At 30.6% G+C, this 18,653-nt stretch overlaps 2 protein-coding genes across 2 annotated transcripts in view; both read left to right on the forward strand.

Annotated features, from left to right (window-relative positions):
* The first annotated feature begins 222 nt into the window (after positions 1-222).
* LOC131843627 (uncharacterized) lies at positions 223-2,261 on the forward strand. Its single transcript, XM_059192298.1, has 3 exons — positions 223-342; positions 698-835; positions 2,143-2,261. The coding sequence occupies exons 1-3, from the start codon at positions 231-233 to the stop codon at positions 2,259-2,261; spliced, it is 369 nt and encodes a 122-aa protein (XP_059048281.1). The 5' UTR covers positions 223-230.
* A 328-nt stretch (positions 2,262-2,589) lies between these two features.
* Positions 2,590-18,653, forward strand: part of LOC131843628 (uncharacterized) — a 28,292-nt gene continuing 12,228 nt past the window's right edge. Inside the window, exons 1-15 of the mRNA XM_059192299.1 lie at positions 2,590-2,716; positions 2,820-2,903; positions 4,499-4,585; positions 5,518-5,607; positions 6,258-6,398; positions 6,679-6,894; positions 7,153-7,293; positions 7,778-7,855; positions 9,394-9,486; positions 9,970-10,035; positions 10,439-10,519; positions 10,851-10,955; positions 11,600-11,680; positions 15,008-15,166; positions 16,022-16,141. Coding sequence (XP_059048282.1) covers positions 2,653-2,716; positions 2,820-2,903; positions 4,499-4,585; positions 5,518-5,607; positions 6,258-6,398; positions 6,679-6,894; positions 7,153-7,293; positions 7,778-7,855; positions 9,394-9,486; positions 9,970-10,035; positions 10,439-10,519; positions 10,851-10,955; positions 11,600-11,680; positions 15,008-15,166; positions 16,022-16,141 — 1,606 coding nt within the window. The 5' untranslated portion in view covers positions 2,590-2,652. The remainder of the gene's footprint in view (positions 2,717-2,819; positions 2,904-4,498; positions 4,586-5,517; positions 5,608-6,257; positions 6,399-6,678; positions 6,895-7,152; positions 7,294-7,777; positions 7,856-9,393; positions 9,487-9,969; positions 10,036-10,438; positions 10,520-10,850; positions 10,956-11,599; positions 11,681-15,007; positions 15,167-16,021; positions 16,142-18,653) is intronic.

Raw genomic sequence — 18,653 nt, forward strand, 5'->3', positions numbered from 1 at the left:
CTAATGCGCAACGCATGATAATATCATGCAATAACGATTCCGGAGAACTAAGGTGTCATTCTTACGCACTATATAATTACTCTGCCATTTTCTCTGACTAGCAAGCTGCTTGACAACTTAAACAGAGAAGATAGAGGTAGTGCCCAAGAGGACTATGTACAAAAATGTATATTTTACTACAATTTTATATTTACTATTTTATATCTTTACTAGAAAAACCAACAGTCATTATGAACAAACTTATTTTGGCTGAACCTCCAACTGAAAGCAGTCATAAGTCTACAACAAATCCTTTTATGCCAGCATATATAGTAGAGGAAGTTATTACCGACGCTGTACCAGGTAAAATACACACTACAGTATCCTTGCGTTGGGAGTAGTACGAGGTGAAAGATAATCTTTTGATCGTTGCTTTCTATGGTGCAACATATTTTAGCAGGCAGATAAAATATGTTGTAACATAATGTAATAACAAATAAAATTTTATATGGTAGTACTCAAGTTCAAAATAGAACACTGTCCTTGGAATGTCAATCGAAATTTAAGATGGTAACCTAAAATGTAAGAAATATTGGTCATTTAGATTGAAATACAAAATAATTAGAATATCGCTTGACTACAAAAATAAAAAATATTTATATAGAAATCCAACAAAGCAAAAGTCTGGCACTATTAAGAGATTGTGTATTTTTTTCAGATCGAAGTAAAAACTTTCAGTTTCCATCAATTATTAATCCAAGTTCCACAAATCATATTACAAATAACGTACCTGTACCCTCATATGTCGTATGTCCATCGGAAGTCTTACAGAAGACTACAAACTTTGAAGCTGATGGTAATTTTTTAATTTACTAAATAACTAATACTTCTTTTAAGCTTAATTTTATTTATGAACTTTTATCATAAAATGATAATGCCCGTTCCATCCTACGTTACTGTGATGCAATTCTTCTACCATATTGCAGATTTCGTTGTAGGGATTGTGAAATATAATAATTACAATTAAATTACTATTACAGAAATTGTAAAGAGAATCTACTAGAATGTCGTTTAATTTTTATTGTGTTATGTGCTTAATTTTTCTTTATGTACCTGTCAACAATTAACAGTCCACCTGATATTATATTTTATTTTCTTTTCACGCCCCTCAACGGAAATACATGTTAAAAATACGAGCTGCTTTGCCGTTAAAATAGATCAGACTGAGATACTCATACAGACTACTTTTAATCTCTATTTAATCGTATATTCCCAAAAATGACAATATTAATTGTAATTGTAATATTATGCTAGAAACAGATTATAAAAGTTAATACCACTACCAAGAAGTAAGAGAAAGTCTATATGACATAAAAATTATAGCTATAAATATTTTTTAGGCTGCGAATCACCAAACACAATTAACAGTATAACTGGAACTGATTTAGAAATCCGTGATTTCTCCAGTCATCATTCATCAGTCATCACATTAGAACAAATTGACGACTATACTCTCGAAGATACTGCGCTGGACTGGTGCACACACAGATGCTCATCACAAAGCTGCCTTACTTTTATAAAACCTACTAAACCAGCTAATGAAACTAATAAATCTGAATCATGGTTCAGCCGTTACTGCAATGACTGCATTGGAGCCAGTGAAGCAACATTAGTTAGAGATACTGGTAAACATACTAATGCTATCTGTCTTAGTTGTGTTAATATAAATTGACGGCCTTGGCGTCCTAACTATTCAGCACACCGCCTAATTCCAAAGTTCGCAGGTTCGATTCCTTGCACGGTACAAACACTTGTATTTATGATTATGATTCTTTGTATTTTCTATTTATAATATGTATGTATACAAACAAATTATCTATTTATTTCAGCTTTCTAGTACACAAGTTCTGTTTAACTTGTAACTAGATAGAGTTGAGTGAATTATTCTGGATTATTATTATAATCCAATACATTTAAATAAAAAAAATCAAAAATCTCGTTCCACCGTTTAGTCGTGAATACGTACATAATAAAATAAATTTATAATATTAGTGTGAATATAATTGTATTATATAGAGAGAGAAGAGAAAAAAGAAGAGAGAAAATCAATATTAGTATTATATAAATCAAGTATATTTGCAAATAAAATATTTATAATTTTAGGTAGCTCAAGATACAATTACGGTCCTAATTACTACGAGAAAAATAGAAATCAATGTAAAATATACAGATTCCATAGAAGATTTCCAAGTGAGCGATATAATTGTAAGACATTAATATAATTCTAATTTAAAACCTCCCAACAACATCGTCCCAACTTTATACTGCGTGAACAGAATAAAATCAAAGCAAACATTCGCTATTAAGTACGATCATGTAATGAATAAAAGTGCATATTTTTGTATAAATATTTTTAACACATTATATCTGCGGAATTTTTCTAAGATTTTCTTTCATACAAATCTCAAATCCTGGCAATAACAAAAATAATAATTAGTTAAATAAGTTTTAAAAACAGTAATTTTGAAGCTATGCTCTTACATATATTCTACAAATCGTTATATAACTATTACAAACTCGTAACTCTATTTCTTTAACGCAGTAACAAGACAGTTTGAAACACTGCGCAGGACACTTGCATTTCGTCGCATTTGCCGACGTCGTCTGAACTATATGTGGAAGAAGAGCATTATCAGGTGGCCCATCTGGTCAAGATCAACGTTTAAGTTCAAAAAGTGTTAGTTATCATATTTATCTGTATCAAGAAAAAACTTTGAATTTCTTTCTGAAATCTCTGTCTCTGCCCTTTATCTCATCTTTATTTTTTTGCAATAATACAGTTCGCATCAGACGATCTTTGCCACGTTCAATTATATGGGAAGACGTCGATGTTCAAACAAGTGTACTGCAGTACGAAGAAATAGGTATTATCTATACTAATATTATAAAATTGTAGGTTCGGATGTTCGTGATTGCGTTACAAGTGGTTCAATTTTGAAAATTGTTTTAGTATTTGATAGTCTAATTATAATAATTTAAGAGTCATGCTCTTGTCGCTGGAGCTATTGCCACTTTCTACGATTCTCCATCACGCTCTTTAAATGTTGATACGACACACTTCGAAAACGACATCCATTTATCTAAATGCTATTTAAAATCACTGCAGGACCAATAGGAGTGGAACGGTAATTAAAAATGTTACAAAAACAGAAAATGTGATTCACACGAAATTTAGCGCGTCAGCTATCTAGTTTTGTTATGTAATATATATAGCACATATGCCGATGGATTTTATAAAAATAAACTGATTGTACGCAGTAACCGTCGCATGAGCAATATACATGAACAGCAGTGCGGTCATCTCGTCATAAAGTAAAACCCGCGATACGATTCATGTATTGCCAGGGGATTCCAGAGGATTAGGATATCATTCCCTCCTAAAATTTTACTCCCTAATATGCACCGTATAACGTAAACATTAAAATACTGATATATTCACGTAGACTAGTTTTTAAAGTCTACCTCGCAATTTAATAATAATATTATTGTTTTTGAGATACAGATTATAAAATTTCACACCACTATTTTTATACACAAACAATATGGCACCCGATAGATGGCATCGATTTGTCAGCTCCATATAAATTGGCACATGAAACAGCCTTTGGGATTAATCAGTGAGGCATATCGGTTTTAAGTTGGTCCGGTTGAATACTGGATATCGAGTCCACGGTTGAGTGGTATTTACTCGAAAGTGTTTGTTATATGCTATATGCAACACGAAAAACCTTTCATGACACATTAACAGCTCCATTAATATGGATGAACATTATTTACGTAATTCAAATTCAAAAATAATGTATTCATGTAGAATATTTTAGTACCGTCATTTATATAAGGGAAGTATTTTGTATTAATATTTTACCCTACCGTCTAGTTCAATCTCATCCAATTGATTTTTTTTTATTGTTAATAATGCTTAGAAATTAATTAAAAACAAAAATATAAAAAAATGGACACCTAGTCTAACATTAAATTATAAAAATCCAGTGAACAATTATCAGTGCTTTGCAATAATGTCATTTAAGTAATCATTTAGTTAGTTATAAATAGGCTTCGCTCAGTAAATATTCCTTAATATGTATTAACATTTAATATTTATCAAAATACTGCAAGTTAATACAAAATACTATTATTTAAACGAACAACGACGCATCATTTTAATTTTTTATTTCACTCTCATTTGATAAAAAAATCACACTTCGAAAAAGATCTCACAAATCACTTCAACCATAAGTTATGGTGTTTTCCAGTACTTTGTCTAAATAACTAACGTTTATTCAATTTTAGTTGACCATATTTAATCAGAGAGTGTGCATTAGTAAAAATTTGTGTTCTATATCTAAAGAATATTGCTAGCTTCCACTGAAAGCTCTTTGAAGTAATAAAACAGACCTCAATATAAATCTTTGACTATTTACTGCTTGGTTGTGAGTTGTGGCACTGTTTTATTTTTAAGGAACAGACATGAGTTTAGTCCAGCAAAAGTCGGCGGCAATTACCACATCCACGAATGATGAGCAATGTAATAGTAAGATTGATTCAGGTAATTATAATGCAAGTTCTAATTATAAATAATTTTGATTAAAATAAGATATAATATATTATCTTATATCTAAAATTCTCATGTCACAGTGTTAGTTCGTAACGGCTTGACTGATATTTATGAAATTTTATATGTATATTCATTAGGTCTGAGAAACAACTACTATTTTTCATATCCCTAAATGACAAGGGTTGTGCGTTCCTAACATTTTTTTGACAATATGAGGCATTTAATGTATTTTAACATACATTCCTAAATTTTAACCCTTCTATCACCAATTCCTAATTTTTAATAGCCATTTTATATTATATGGCAAAACAACGTTTGCGGGGTCAGCGAGTAAAATATGTGAGGCTAGATTAGATTCTTAAGAACCATTTATTCTATATAATTCAAGATTTTTATTTATATTATTGTAGCATTATAATGTCACAAAGCGACGCAAAAAATATTATTCATCGTCTTCAGTAAAATGAAATAGAGCACACAATACGATGCCACAATTGTAGTTGGTACGTGTGGGTTTTATTAAGCAGCTTTACAAAAGTTTCTTTTTGTGACAGTACCTAACTATGCAGTTTCTTCGAAAATTCTCAAACAGATTTTTTATTAAACACTGATAATTAAACCCTAAGTTAGAGGATTTTTAAAATATTTTTCATTATTTCAAAATCATTGTCTAGTTCAATGATAGTGAATAGAAACATATTTTTTATGTAACAAACAAACAGTTTAAAATCATCAAGTTCCTGAATCTCACTAGATTCTTAAAATTGTTCTCTGCTAAAAGCCACCAACAAGGTGTCTCTTTAATATAAAAGTACATATATTTTTAATTTAGTAATTAACGAAAACAAACTGCAGTATTTTCGTTATTAGACCATATCAATTTTTTAAAACCGTTTCGATTATGTTTATTTTTCTATTTTAAGGAACAACCGATTCCTCTTCTCGTAGTTTCAAGACTCACTTCAAACACATAAATTTAGGGCCTTCTAGATTTCCGTTCCTCTATAACACGAGTAAGTACCTAATTACTAATGATCTGGAACAAGTGCGTACCTGTAATACGGTATATAGCTATGAACCATTTTATATAATACCAATGCTGTAAAATTAGATTTATATTCCACTCCTGCAAAACGGCATTTTATGGCAGTAATTTTGACATTTTATATTACCCTGAATTGCTCAAAGAAATTCTGAATCAAGTGATACTTCGATTATAGAGCCAATTCAATAAAACCTAATTGTAATATCCGAATCATTTATCTAAAGTATTTGGATGATGTAAGAAAAATAACCGTGATATTTATATAGACCCTTACTACATAGTATTTATGGAGTAATTATTTGAGTAAAGGCATAAATAGTCGCATTTATACTGTACTTATTTTTGTAGATTTAGTATAGATTTGACAGTTGCTGAAGTAACTGGTAATATAGTATATATTTAGGAAAATAATCAAACGTGTGAATACATTATTGAATCTATTCACACATTTCACGCAAATGAGCTTAGCTCCTATACTGGGCTTAGCTCTAGGTATGTTTCAATAACTTTAAGCATTTATTTACTGTTTGTTTGGGAACACGATTCTTTGTTTATTAATCAAATATAATAACACTGACAAAGCTGAGGCATTATTAATCGCACAACATTTGTTTCAAGAAATAAAATCCTTACCACTGCCAAAAATAGAGAAAGCACATAAACCGATGCCAAAATATAATAGTTATCCAAGTCACATTAAAGAAGATGAAGACGCAAAACTAGTTGAATCTAAGAGTAATGTGAAAGCAACTCAATCAAGTAAAGGGTTATAAATATTTGTAATTTTTCATCGATATGTATCAGTGATATAAACGTTCACAAATTCGTTCGTAATTTCCGACAATTACGAGATAAGATGTATGATAGTCCTCTGGAATAGTAATATATGAGTGGTATCACGAATATCGCATGATAACGTGATATCCGTAGTCTGAAATGTTATTCATATCCATATAGGCAACGGTAACCACTTAATATTAGATGAGCCGTCAGCTTGTTTGCTCTAATTACGTAAAAAACGGTCATGATTTACTTCCAGAAAATAATATTGTACAATTATCAGAAATAGAGGTTCTAGAGAGAACATCTAAACTGACCAGAAATCACATTACCGATCTTAATGAATCTGTACCACTAACAAAAATAGAAAGAACGAATAAACTGATGAAATCTGGTAATATTGATAACATAGAGCATGTTGAAGTTGAATTGAGTATGAATTCGGATGCAAAGACAACAAAACTCACAAATAAAGGTAACAAGTTGAATCTACAAACTCTTAAAAAAATGTACTCTAAATTATTTATATTGTATCCGAGACACCCTACACTAGGTCATTTCATATAATCAAAGGACCTAGTGTAGGATTTACGTCTAAGCCGATTTTAAATTTCCTCTGGTTCTCTGGTGTAGAAGAATCCTAAAGGCCTATTTTGCGGTTATGACATGTCCTTGAAGCCTATAGTAATTTTTGAATTATAATATCTATAGTCTACTGTTTTATTTTGTTAAGATACTGTTATATTAACGACTCCCATAATGAGGAAGAGTGATATAGTCCATACCACTATGACAGATTTAATCAAATATCAGATAAACCGTGATAGAATACAAGATGCTGATACACAGATACTTGTGAATAACAATAAAACAGGTAAATTTACTATATGTAGTATTCTTATGGATGATAATGGAATGCTGCCCTCCGCTAACGGTTTACGGTGTCAGTCAGGTCAGTTAGCCGATCGTGGCAAATTCACCATGAATATATCACGATGGTTTCAAGGGGGAATCACTTAGAGGTCAACCTGTAATGGTACATTGCTAGCAATGGGGTTTTAATTAGTTCACATTTCTAACAAACCCGCTCCCCCCCTCCTCCCTATATGTAGTATTTCGCAATATTCTCTTAATATTTATAATTCTTCCATCGTGTGTTTGTCTTGTAACGCCGCCTGAACGACTGGATAGATTTTGGTGAAAAATTGTGTGCAATAATTAGGTTTTTAAATAGTTTGACACACTGTGACCTGATAGTTCTGAAAGTGTGACGTCTGCTCATCCTGCTACCATATTTACAGTAATAATTCACTTGAAATATTGTACTTTATTAATAAATTTATCACCTGAATTTGCAGGTTGTAATAAAATATTTAATAACAATGTAATGAATGAAATAACGTTTTCCAATAAAGTCATGGAAACTCATTGTACTGGTAAGTCAACTGAACAAATATTTATTATGCAGAAACATGAAATTATGTTTATAATTACTCTCGACTCCTGTAGTCAGCGTAAATAAAATTAAACGAACCTATCTTATCTATCTTCTATTTCATCAGATTTTATTTAAAGCTGAACTACTAGATTTTCATTCAAGTTATTCCCATTTTTTTCTAATTTTATGAGTATACGACAATTACCTTGAACGAACTTTTGAAATGTCTAGGTCAAACGGGAGGGCATATAAAGAATTAGAAAAATATTATTAGAAAACTATTACTGCTTAAGAATTAGATAACTATAATAATACCTAATATATCTTTATTTTACTGCTCCTAAGGAATCTTACAATATGACTAGCAAACTACTATTGACACTTCATCCTCAAAGACCCTATCTTTATATATAAATATAATATATTATATTTATATATAAAGATAGATTATAATTTTATTTATACAATAAGTTTAATAACATTTCATTACAGAACAAAGTATATTTAAAATAACCTCGACAACCTTTGGTATTATAATTAATGTCAATGAAAATGACATTTAGCAATTGTGTAAACAACAATTTAGTTATAGAACATTGGAAATATTTTCTTTTGTTATATTAAGGTTAAATTAATAGATAAATTTAGTTTTATTAACTGTAGTAATGACAAACAACACATAACAGAACAGTTTAGACTAAAAAGTTGTTTCTCAAAAGTTAGCACAGCCCTTATGAGAATTCAACCAAAATAGAATCTATACAAAAAAAACAACTTGAACAGTTTCACACAAAAGTTGTTTTGTTTTTATTGAGGTGGGGTTGCATATATGGTAGAAACAAAATAACCAAAATATATCTATGCTTGCAAGTACACAGGATAATTTTTCTTTTTTAAACCAAAGGCACTAAAGACCCATATCAGCTACGCACGGGAGTAAATTTAAATGGAAAAAAAATTTGACTGCAATTTTATGATATGTATATAAAAAAACAATTGTTAACATTTTGGGAAAGTACATAATAAATAATAAAATCATAATAAGATATAACTCGAGTTATTAATATTGATATATATTATTAACATTTCATACAGCTGGCCGCTTATAATGCCACTGTGGTTGCGCGGCGTGCGTTATTTAATATCTGTGGCGCTTTTCATTTTGCGCGGGAAAATAAAATAGACTGTTATAAACTTTTCCTGCTGACATACAGTTTAGATGTATTGAACAGTAATTTCTTTTATCTAAATGAAATATAGATATAGATCTAATATTAAATTCTTATATAATATACTTACATAGTACATATACTACAAGTACGAAATTTCAATGCGATATAGATAATCAGACAATATATGTGTCTGAATAAATGTATGTATAAGATATTGATAATTTCTTCATGTGTTGGTGTATGTTTGTATTATCTTTGATATGACAGATTCTCTATGGTTATATATATTTTGTAATTAATTTTGCTTTATATCTAATTATTTGTACGATGTTATTTTATTGTAACTTAACGTTACTTATATTAGTTTCAGTTGGTACGTTACCTCAAATGTGCAAAGTATCGTTACAAAAAGTATCTGTTCAAAATTCAATAAATGAAAGTTCAGCCAATATCGAAGGTACTATAAAAATATATGTTACGTAATAATAATGTACATTCACGGTTATTATCACAGATGAAGTAGTAAGACATATATGAGGTGTCTGATTATATATTATATATATAATATATTATACAATCAGGTAGGGTATACATATTCTAACCCAGTCGGGCAGTCGGCTTTCTTGGATTAGTTTCGATTTGTTATCAATATTTCCGTTCCAGGAGATTTACTCAAAAATATAAATAGTAATACCACTTTTAATAATGTTGGCATAGAGTTGACTTTCTAACTATGGTCAAGAGGTCAAGTTGGAGTAGAAACCTTAGGTTACGACGCTATCAATATTTTTTTCAATTTAAGTAAATGTAAATTTTATTTTTAACTTTATTTTTAACTTTATTTTAATTTAAATTTAACCACAAATAACATAATGAATATAGTACTCATGTTTTTACTATAATTTTACTGTGAAAACTAATTTCGTTTCAAACTATTCAGGTCGCACAGAAATCAGAAACCGTCACTCCAAACCCAAGCGGGAAAGATTTAATTTAACTTATGCAGGTGAATATTATTACAAGTCTACAAATGTTACATTTTACATAGAATTTAACCGAGTAGTAAGAAAGGATTTGCATAAATTTGAGAAATAATGTATTTCACGGAATTTGCGGTATATTATTTATATATAATCAATTATTTATTGCAGCTAAGAAATATGAAATAAAGGTTATTGGAATATATATATATATCTGTTATTTACCCATAACCACATAATTATTTGACTGAAACCAATAATAGATAGATAAGACAAAGAAAATACTTAATAACGTAGTGAAATGTAGATATACCTATATATCATTATTTAAATAAGAGTTTCTTAAAAATATGTAAAACATTCAGAAAAATAAAACCACTTGCTTCTATATTTAAATTTAATGTAATATAAATCTAAGACAACTTTCAGATACAAAACTTGTATCAATATCGTCTGCCAAATTGATTCCAGTATCTATTGCCACGTCGAAGGAAAATGCAATAGGAACAGGTACGTCAATCTTCTATTATTGAATTAAGCTATATATCTATACGTAGGTAGACATATAGTAGTAGTAGAGTATATAATAATAATAATCCTGGACAATTATCTCAACATCATCTCGTACCCATCTCACTAATTGTTTAGTGAGATGGGTACGAGATGACGTACTTTCACTTGTGTTATAGGTTCTAGACAACAGAAATACTTTTTTTTTATATTGATGTGTGTATATACCTAAATATTTATATTTCCATCTTGGTAAATTGTGCACAAACGGGTGCAACAACCCATTATCATCAATTAAATAAAAACATGCTATTTATCTTATTTATTTCAGAGGTTATGACAAGTAACAAAACTCTCATTACCAAATCTTGTGAAACCCCATCATGTATGAAGCCGGACCAATTTCAAGACTATCAATCGAGAGTGATTACTTTTGGTACGTACAAATGACTAATAAAGACTTTCCCCCGTCTTTACTTGTATAGAAATTTTATCTACAATATAATATAGGAATGTGTTTTTATTTATCTATTTAAAGCTACTACTAGCCCATATTATAAATACCTTATAGACTAATACACATATTTAATAATAATATAAGTAAATATAAATTGTCTTTGTGGTCACTGCACTGACGACGGCAATCTGCTACGGTAGCGCCGATACACCCCCTTCGGTCAGTAGTCCTCCTTCATGAAGAAGTCAGCATGTTGGCGGGGACCCAAGCCACAAACGTCTTGAAACACGCGTTTTTATTCGACTCCAGCTGTGTCACGTTTGTGTCAAGTTACTCATGGTCCTTATGTAGTTGACAATATCGTAGGTTAGATATAATGAGGTTGACAAGGTTGGAAACAAAAACATCAAACCAATCTAGATTATAAACAAAATATATAGAACTAATACGAAAGAGAAACCTTTCGATCGCAAAGATCATCAGTATAAAAAACCGATGTTAAGACGTTATTGAAATGATATAAATAAATATGAAATCGAATTACATCATATGTATTTTAAAATCTGAATCTCTAATAAATTAAATGTTTAATAATATTTAATGAATTTTAATATTTGTTTTAGATGATTTCATCGTCTCGAATACAGATCAATCGCTAAGTCCTTTTAATATATCAAAGCCAAAAACTGTGGAACAAAATACTGGTAAGCTAACATTATTTTAAAGTTTGGCTCAAAACAAGGACACACTGACAAAACAGACAGAAGGAGTATACGGTAAGAGTTTACACACACACACACACACACACCCACGCGCGCGCGCGCAGACAGACAAACCATTACGACTATAATCTCAAAACTATTACATAGCTGCTTTACTATTACATAGCTTATAGCACACAACTAACTGTTACCTGCTACTTCGTAACATTAACTTTCAACGACCATTTTCAGCTCTTTCCAGATTATTTTTGAAATAAAAAGTAGCCTCGTTGTAGAAACTACCTTTGAGTAAATTTTCGTTAAGAACTGTTCGGTTGTTTACACGTCAAACTGGATTAACAAACAGACTTTTTAATTTATAATATTAGTGTAGATTTATTATATGTTGCTAGAATACGAGACAACGTTGCACTGCTGCCAATATTGTTCGACAAATAAAAGAGAGAAATTATTTTGTATATTGACTTCCTTCCTTTTAACCGATCTTTTTATTGAAGGAATACTAGATAATTTTACAATCATTATGTCATTACAAAAACATTTCACCAATTCAGATACAGATTAGAACAATAGATTATGGGATCTAGACAAAATCGCACCTTTCACTAATAATTTATAATATATTATATATAATTATTAGTAAATATAATCTATATTTTCTATAATCATCTTATGAAATAACTAAAATTAAAGTGTCTATTTGTAATAACAAATTAACAGATTATCACTAAATGCATATGAAAATATATTCGGTACTTACATCAAATTTATTTTAAGCCTATATCTGTTCTTGATGATCTCTGAAATAGTTAGTGTTATAAGGAGTAACTTATGCTACTTTCTTTTGCATTTTTTTATAAATAAAGTACGTTAAATTCCACGTAGACGAAGTCACGAGTAACAGGTAATACATAACATAATGTCATATTAAAAAGTTAGAACGTTTATTTGTTCTAGTTCTTCAAACTACATAGTTAATGGTAAAGTTGCCTTTTTGTTAGTGTCTGTAACAGACCTGCATGAATAATATTATTTTCATTTGATTTAATATTCTTAACTTATAGTACAAACGTAGATTTAGTCAAATCTTACATTATTTACAGAAACAACGAAGACATCAAGTTTATTAACCCAGGCTCCCTCAATCACAAACTCATATAAACCCGTAACTTTTACTGAAACAGGTAATAATAGTAACTACAATTACATAGAATTAAACAAAAATTTCTTTTATTTTTATTAAATAAAAAAAAACTTTTAAATAGTCATATAATAGAACTAGTAGAATACATTTTTTTTCTACCGTTCATTCGGAAAGTAGACTATTCACAAGGAATAGAGAATCAATATCTAGGGTCTCTGGGGAGTGCACGTCATGCGCTACGGCATGCTCACCGCTGACAGCATCTGATGGCTTCCAAAGTTTTGGAACGCTCTATCTCGGTAAGATAAGGGACCCAAGAAGCGGCACTTGAACAAACGATTCTATTAACTACGAAGTCTAGCCCATAATCAATAATTTTACTTGCAAAATGCGGGCTAAGCTTTGGTGTCACTCTTTGTTCTCAATACTATTAAACGAATACTAAATAAATAACAACTCTGGAAAATTAACACAATCAGCCATATAGTCTCAAGGTAAGCAGAGCTTGTGTTATGGGTACTAGACAACTCAGATAAATACTTAGATTTATTTTTTGTAAATACATATATAATATACATACAAAACACGCAGACTGATACAATCATAATCATGAATAAAAAATGTTTGCACCATGCGAATAATCAAATCCGCGACCAGCGGAAGTAAAGCGGTATGCTAAACCACTAGACCACCGCGGCCGTCAAACTATTACTAGTGATAACAATATCAATTACAATTTTTTAGGTACAACAACCATTCTTTTAATGCAGAAATCAGCTAATATTGTGGCTTTACTGAATAAGACAACGCAGTCAGACGACTATGTTACTTGTGAAGGTAAATATTGTTAAATTTGTTTTATATGTAATCGCAATGCCAACAAACTGACAACCCACCTGTTGGTAAGCTGTAACCTCCACCTATATAAATGAACTATGTATGATGTACGCTTCCCCGTCTAATTGAAACGGTGATCGAAATTACGACATCCTGAGCCGAGGTTCGAACCCCTAGCGCTACCCACAGCCTAAAGTCAGGTAAGAGTTGGCCTTTAGACGCTTTATAAGTCCTTCAGCGGGTTTGGAGTACCATGCACTCGACCCTTACATTCATGCGTTTCCGTTCCAAAAGAATAACATATCATGCCTCTTATCCTGTAATTTCATAGATTTGGAAAACTTGACTAAAATAGATTGAACTAGTTTATCAACTAGTGTTTTCGACATTTAAATGCGAAAAAGTAATATATATGTATATACATATATAGTAAAAAATACGATTTTTGTTTCACATTTTCGTGTTTGCGTTTTCTGAAGCGTTTCGTTTTCAGACAATTGATTGTGTGAAAGAACGTCGTTTATAAAGATTAACGACTATCAATATATGTATGTACTCATGTACAAGAGAAGGAAAACTCGAAACGGAACACTATATCAAGACGTCTGACCAACAGCAACATTCTATTGTAGGTTAATATCACCATCGGGGAGGGGAGGGATTGTTTAAGTAAAATCAAAAACCATTTATTCGTATAGGACATTTTAGCTGCTTAAGGACGTCAAGTATTGTGTATTAATATTTATTTCCTTACCTACTACAGATTTTTTTAAAGCGAGTTTTTCTACATTGCATACTTACATGACACCTATGTGAGTATACAATGAAAAAAACTCGCTTTGTCTAACATTAATTCAAAATACCATTTAACGGGAACTTAGTGACCCCATTGCTAGCAATATACCTTACCTTGTTAGGTCGACCTCCACGCTTTTGCCCTGGAAACAATGATGAAATGACCATGAGAAATCTGGCCAAAAAACAATTTGATTAAATCAAATTATATTATGAAGACAACATTTTTACAGACAATAAAATAATATTTTATTTCTTGAATATAAGCATGTAAACACACAGCGAGATAACTATGTAGTAGTTGGTAGTCTATGTTAAAATGACTACTACTTTTCATGAAAAAAATGAGTTTGTTACAATTTAAGAATAGAAGTTTATTATAAAACTATTTGGAAAATATTATTATAAAAAAAAAGCAGAACGATATTTATTTTTATCTTAAGATATTACGAAAACCTCACAGAAAGAGTTACGCTCCGATGATGATAAGCTCCGACCTGTTTTTTTTTTTTAACTAAAATTCCTATTTTCAGAATCATGTAACAAGTCTATGTCGGCGACAATAAGCACAAATATACCCCAAAAGAAATCTATTGGATTATCTACATCCAACACGCCCACACGATGTTCTCTCACAAAGAGATCAAAAATAGATGCTGGCGTTCAATATAGCTGTTACAAGCAATTTACAGGTTGGTCTGCAACTACATAAGAAGGATATATATATATGTAACTTTATATTATACTAGAAAAAAATATATTTATAAGATATTACCTACACTATGTTTAAAACATATCGTAAGATTGATATATGTATGTCTTATACAAAGAAATGAGTACTGAATGAATATCGTAATATTTTTTTGGTTAAACATTACGACACAATTGTTGATATAAAACAGATAAAAAAATGTACTATGTTGCTTGCTATACTAATTTTATTTAATAACTAGCTGTTTTATCTGTATCGGTGTAATTTGCTGTGCAGTTTTACTCGCATTAAATTTCAATAAAAAATATAGCCTATGTGTTATTCTGACGTATAAGCTATATTATTGTAAAGTTTCATCAAAATTCATTCAGCAGTTTTTGCGTGAAAGAGTAACAAACATCCATAGTTAAAAACTTTCGCGTTTATAATATTATTATGACATCGCTTTTATTTAATATCACTTTCAAATGGGAATAAAAAATAGTAGATTCATATCTACTCTTTTTTCAATTGAAGCTAAAAAAGATACAATCTTCAATTTTATACTATTTAAAACTAACAGTGTCCGCGGGTTCTCCTGCGTGAAATTTATAGCCAATGTGTTATCTGATGTATAAGCTATATTACTGTAATGTTTCATAAAAATATGAGTAGTTTTTTTGTGTGAAAGGGTAACAAACTTTGCGTTTATAATATTATTATAGTTGTAAGATTACTAACTAATCTACAACCGGACATAACTTGCTTTCCATATAGATTATCAGACGTAGTAGGTGAGAAAGAGAATATCTGGAAAGTGAACAAAAATTTTCATTCGCTATAATATGATTCACAGATGAGAACATACGTCGGCCCAACCATATTGGCCGTAGTTGGGTCATATCAAGCCAAATGTTGAGCGACCAGTCTATTAGCGAGACTACAGAACAGTTAGCACCGCCACATTGCGAAATAGGTCAGTATAAACCTGACGAACATTACTTAGACCAAAATATTTTTGGAATGAAACTGTATAACAATTTTTAACAAAATAAGTTTTTAAGTGAGGCGGACGTCGTAACAATTTTTGTTCGATGCTATCCAAGTTTTTTAAGTATTGTATATTTTCCAGCTATAGGTGTATTAGATAAATTGTTACGTTTTCATGTATGAAACATTTCATTTCTGAAATTCATTTATTAAAGCAAATTTTGCGTGTGAAAGTGTGCTACCTTTTTATTTACACGTTTTTGCAAACAATTCACTGTTAATTAACGTCTTCATAAAGCCGGGCCGCGCCTTTTTGTATGAAACAGCGCATATATTCTTTTTGTTTATTTTGCATATTTTCTACTAATTTATTTTGTATTGATTGATTGTGCTCTATAGTTATAAAACCATTTGTATGCAGTAGGTTGTGTACATTATTTTTACTCTCTCTTACTCATCTTATCATCCTCCACTGGTGTAGGATGCTCCTCCAGCACAGCGTACAAAGTTAGAGCAGACGGATGCATCATTCCACAATCATCCATAAAAAACCCTCATAAAGAGTCTCGTGTCACTGAACACATTTCACATATATTCTATTTAGGTTTCATTCTCGTAAGGGCAGTGCCACTCACCACCTCTTTAAACGTAGTGTTTATTCCACTCCGTAGTAATAACTATAACGAACCGTAACACTATTGTACGGCATAATTGTTAGGGTTATTGTAGTTTGAAACTCGTATATAAATTACTGTGACCACTATCCGACCCATATTTAGAACGTGGAATTGGAATCAGCTACATATAATTAAGCTATAAATCAAGTGTATAGTAAGCTATTTCAGTTACGACACGGTGTAGTATCTAAATAATATTAAACAATACTTATATGGTCACAGTATCTATAGCAATACTATGAAAAAGTTATGTTTGATATTTAAAGTAATCTCCGGTACTAGTGATCCGATTTTGAAAGTACTTTTAGTGTTGAATAGTTAAGTTTATCGAGAAAGGCTATGAGCTATCTAACATGTTGTCTTCACTAATAAGAACAGGGCTGCAATGATTTTTCAAAATATACTAAAAACGGGTAAAATGTGACTTATCCGAAGTTATACGGGTCAGTGAGTAACATATAAATAAAATTAAACAGTCCTTACTACTTTTACTTTCAACGAAAGTAAACGTAAAGAAACTTACATAAAGATTCGAGCGCCTCGGATTCACCTCGTCATGTGAAGGCCGTAGTACCCCCACGCGTTGCCATTCCAAAATACTAACATAACACTACCATATTTCACTCGCTAACCAAAACAATGGTTAAAAAAAGTTGATTTGCGGCTGACTGAAATGGGTGAAAGAGATTCAGAAGCATAGGCCTTTGTACCACATCTTTACTGTAGGTATTATTGTAGGTTCGATATAATTATAATGAATCAATTAAAGTATCGTTTTTTTACTGAATTACTCTTTAAATATATTCTGAAATATGTAGACAATAATTTTGAAATAACAGAAATTTTGGCCCAAATTGGAGGGCTCGTATTGAAGCGTCTGTACCCACTTCAAGTTTACTTCCTAATATTTCGACCGAATAACACAACTCGTTCTCTCTCTTGAATATCTACTAACGATCACTCATGCGGAGCTTTTCTCGCTAACTTTTAACAAATTTGAATTTATAATAAAATTGGCACGAAGTAAAGTACCTTTGAATTATTCATCTGTGTATATTGCAATATCTGTATTAGAAATTCTAGGATTCCTCTAGTAAATAATTTCGCTCTTCATTCATTACCTACTAGTTTCCCACGGTTGTGAGCCGAAAAAGCATGCAGGGTATAAAAGTATGAGTTAATCTGCGTACAATTTTAATGTATACCATATTTCAATTAATTAAATTACTTAAAGGGTAATTGAGTATAAAGGTCAAATTATTTAAAAATCTAAATATCTTTCGTATTAGTTCCTTAATGAGGTAAACATCAACAGATAGACATCTCTGTCAACGATTATTAATGTTGTCTCTTTTCAAATTCGATTCGATTGGAAGTCTCTAAATTAATAAAACAATATATATTTTCTCTAAAAATATATTGTAAAAATGGTAACTTTACATATGGATTTATAAAAATTGAATATAAAAAATAGAGATATGGAGCACGATTGCAACCGTTACAAAAACGATCTTAAAGAAATGTATCATAGTGATTAATAACAGCTATTCATCTACATTTCCGTAGCCAATATCTCACTTTTTTATCCGTTTATCAATATTCTCGCCGGATGTCTAACATTGTGAATATCCGGATATTGTCCAAACAAATATAAAATGAATGATTCAGACGTGTTAAGTTTTTTTAAATTTTAATACTGTTAATATGTAACCTAAATACAGCCAGGATTATCATGTAACTTTAAGAAATTGCGAAAATCACGAGATTTTTAGTATTTTCATGTTTATCTTTAACTATCCATTCCTGAGCTAGTCCTCAATT

This window comes from Achroia grisella, unplaced genomic scaffold (assembly GCF_030625045.1).
Source record: "Achroia grisella isolate CSIRO2021 unplaced genomic scaffold, CSIRO_AGI_Agris_v1 utg327, whole genome shotgun sequence".
NCBI classification, from domain to species: Eukaryota; Metazoa; Arthropoda; class Insecta; order Lepidoptera; family Pyralidae; genus Achroia; species Achroia grisella.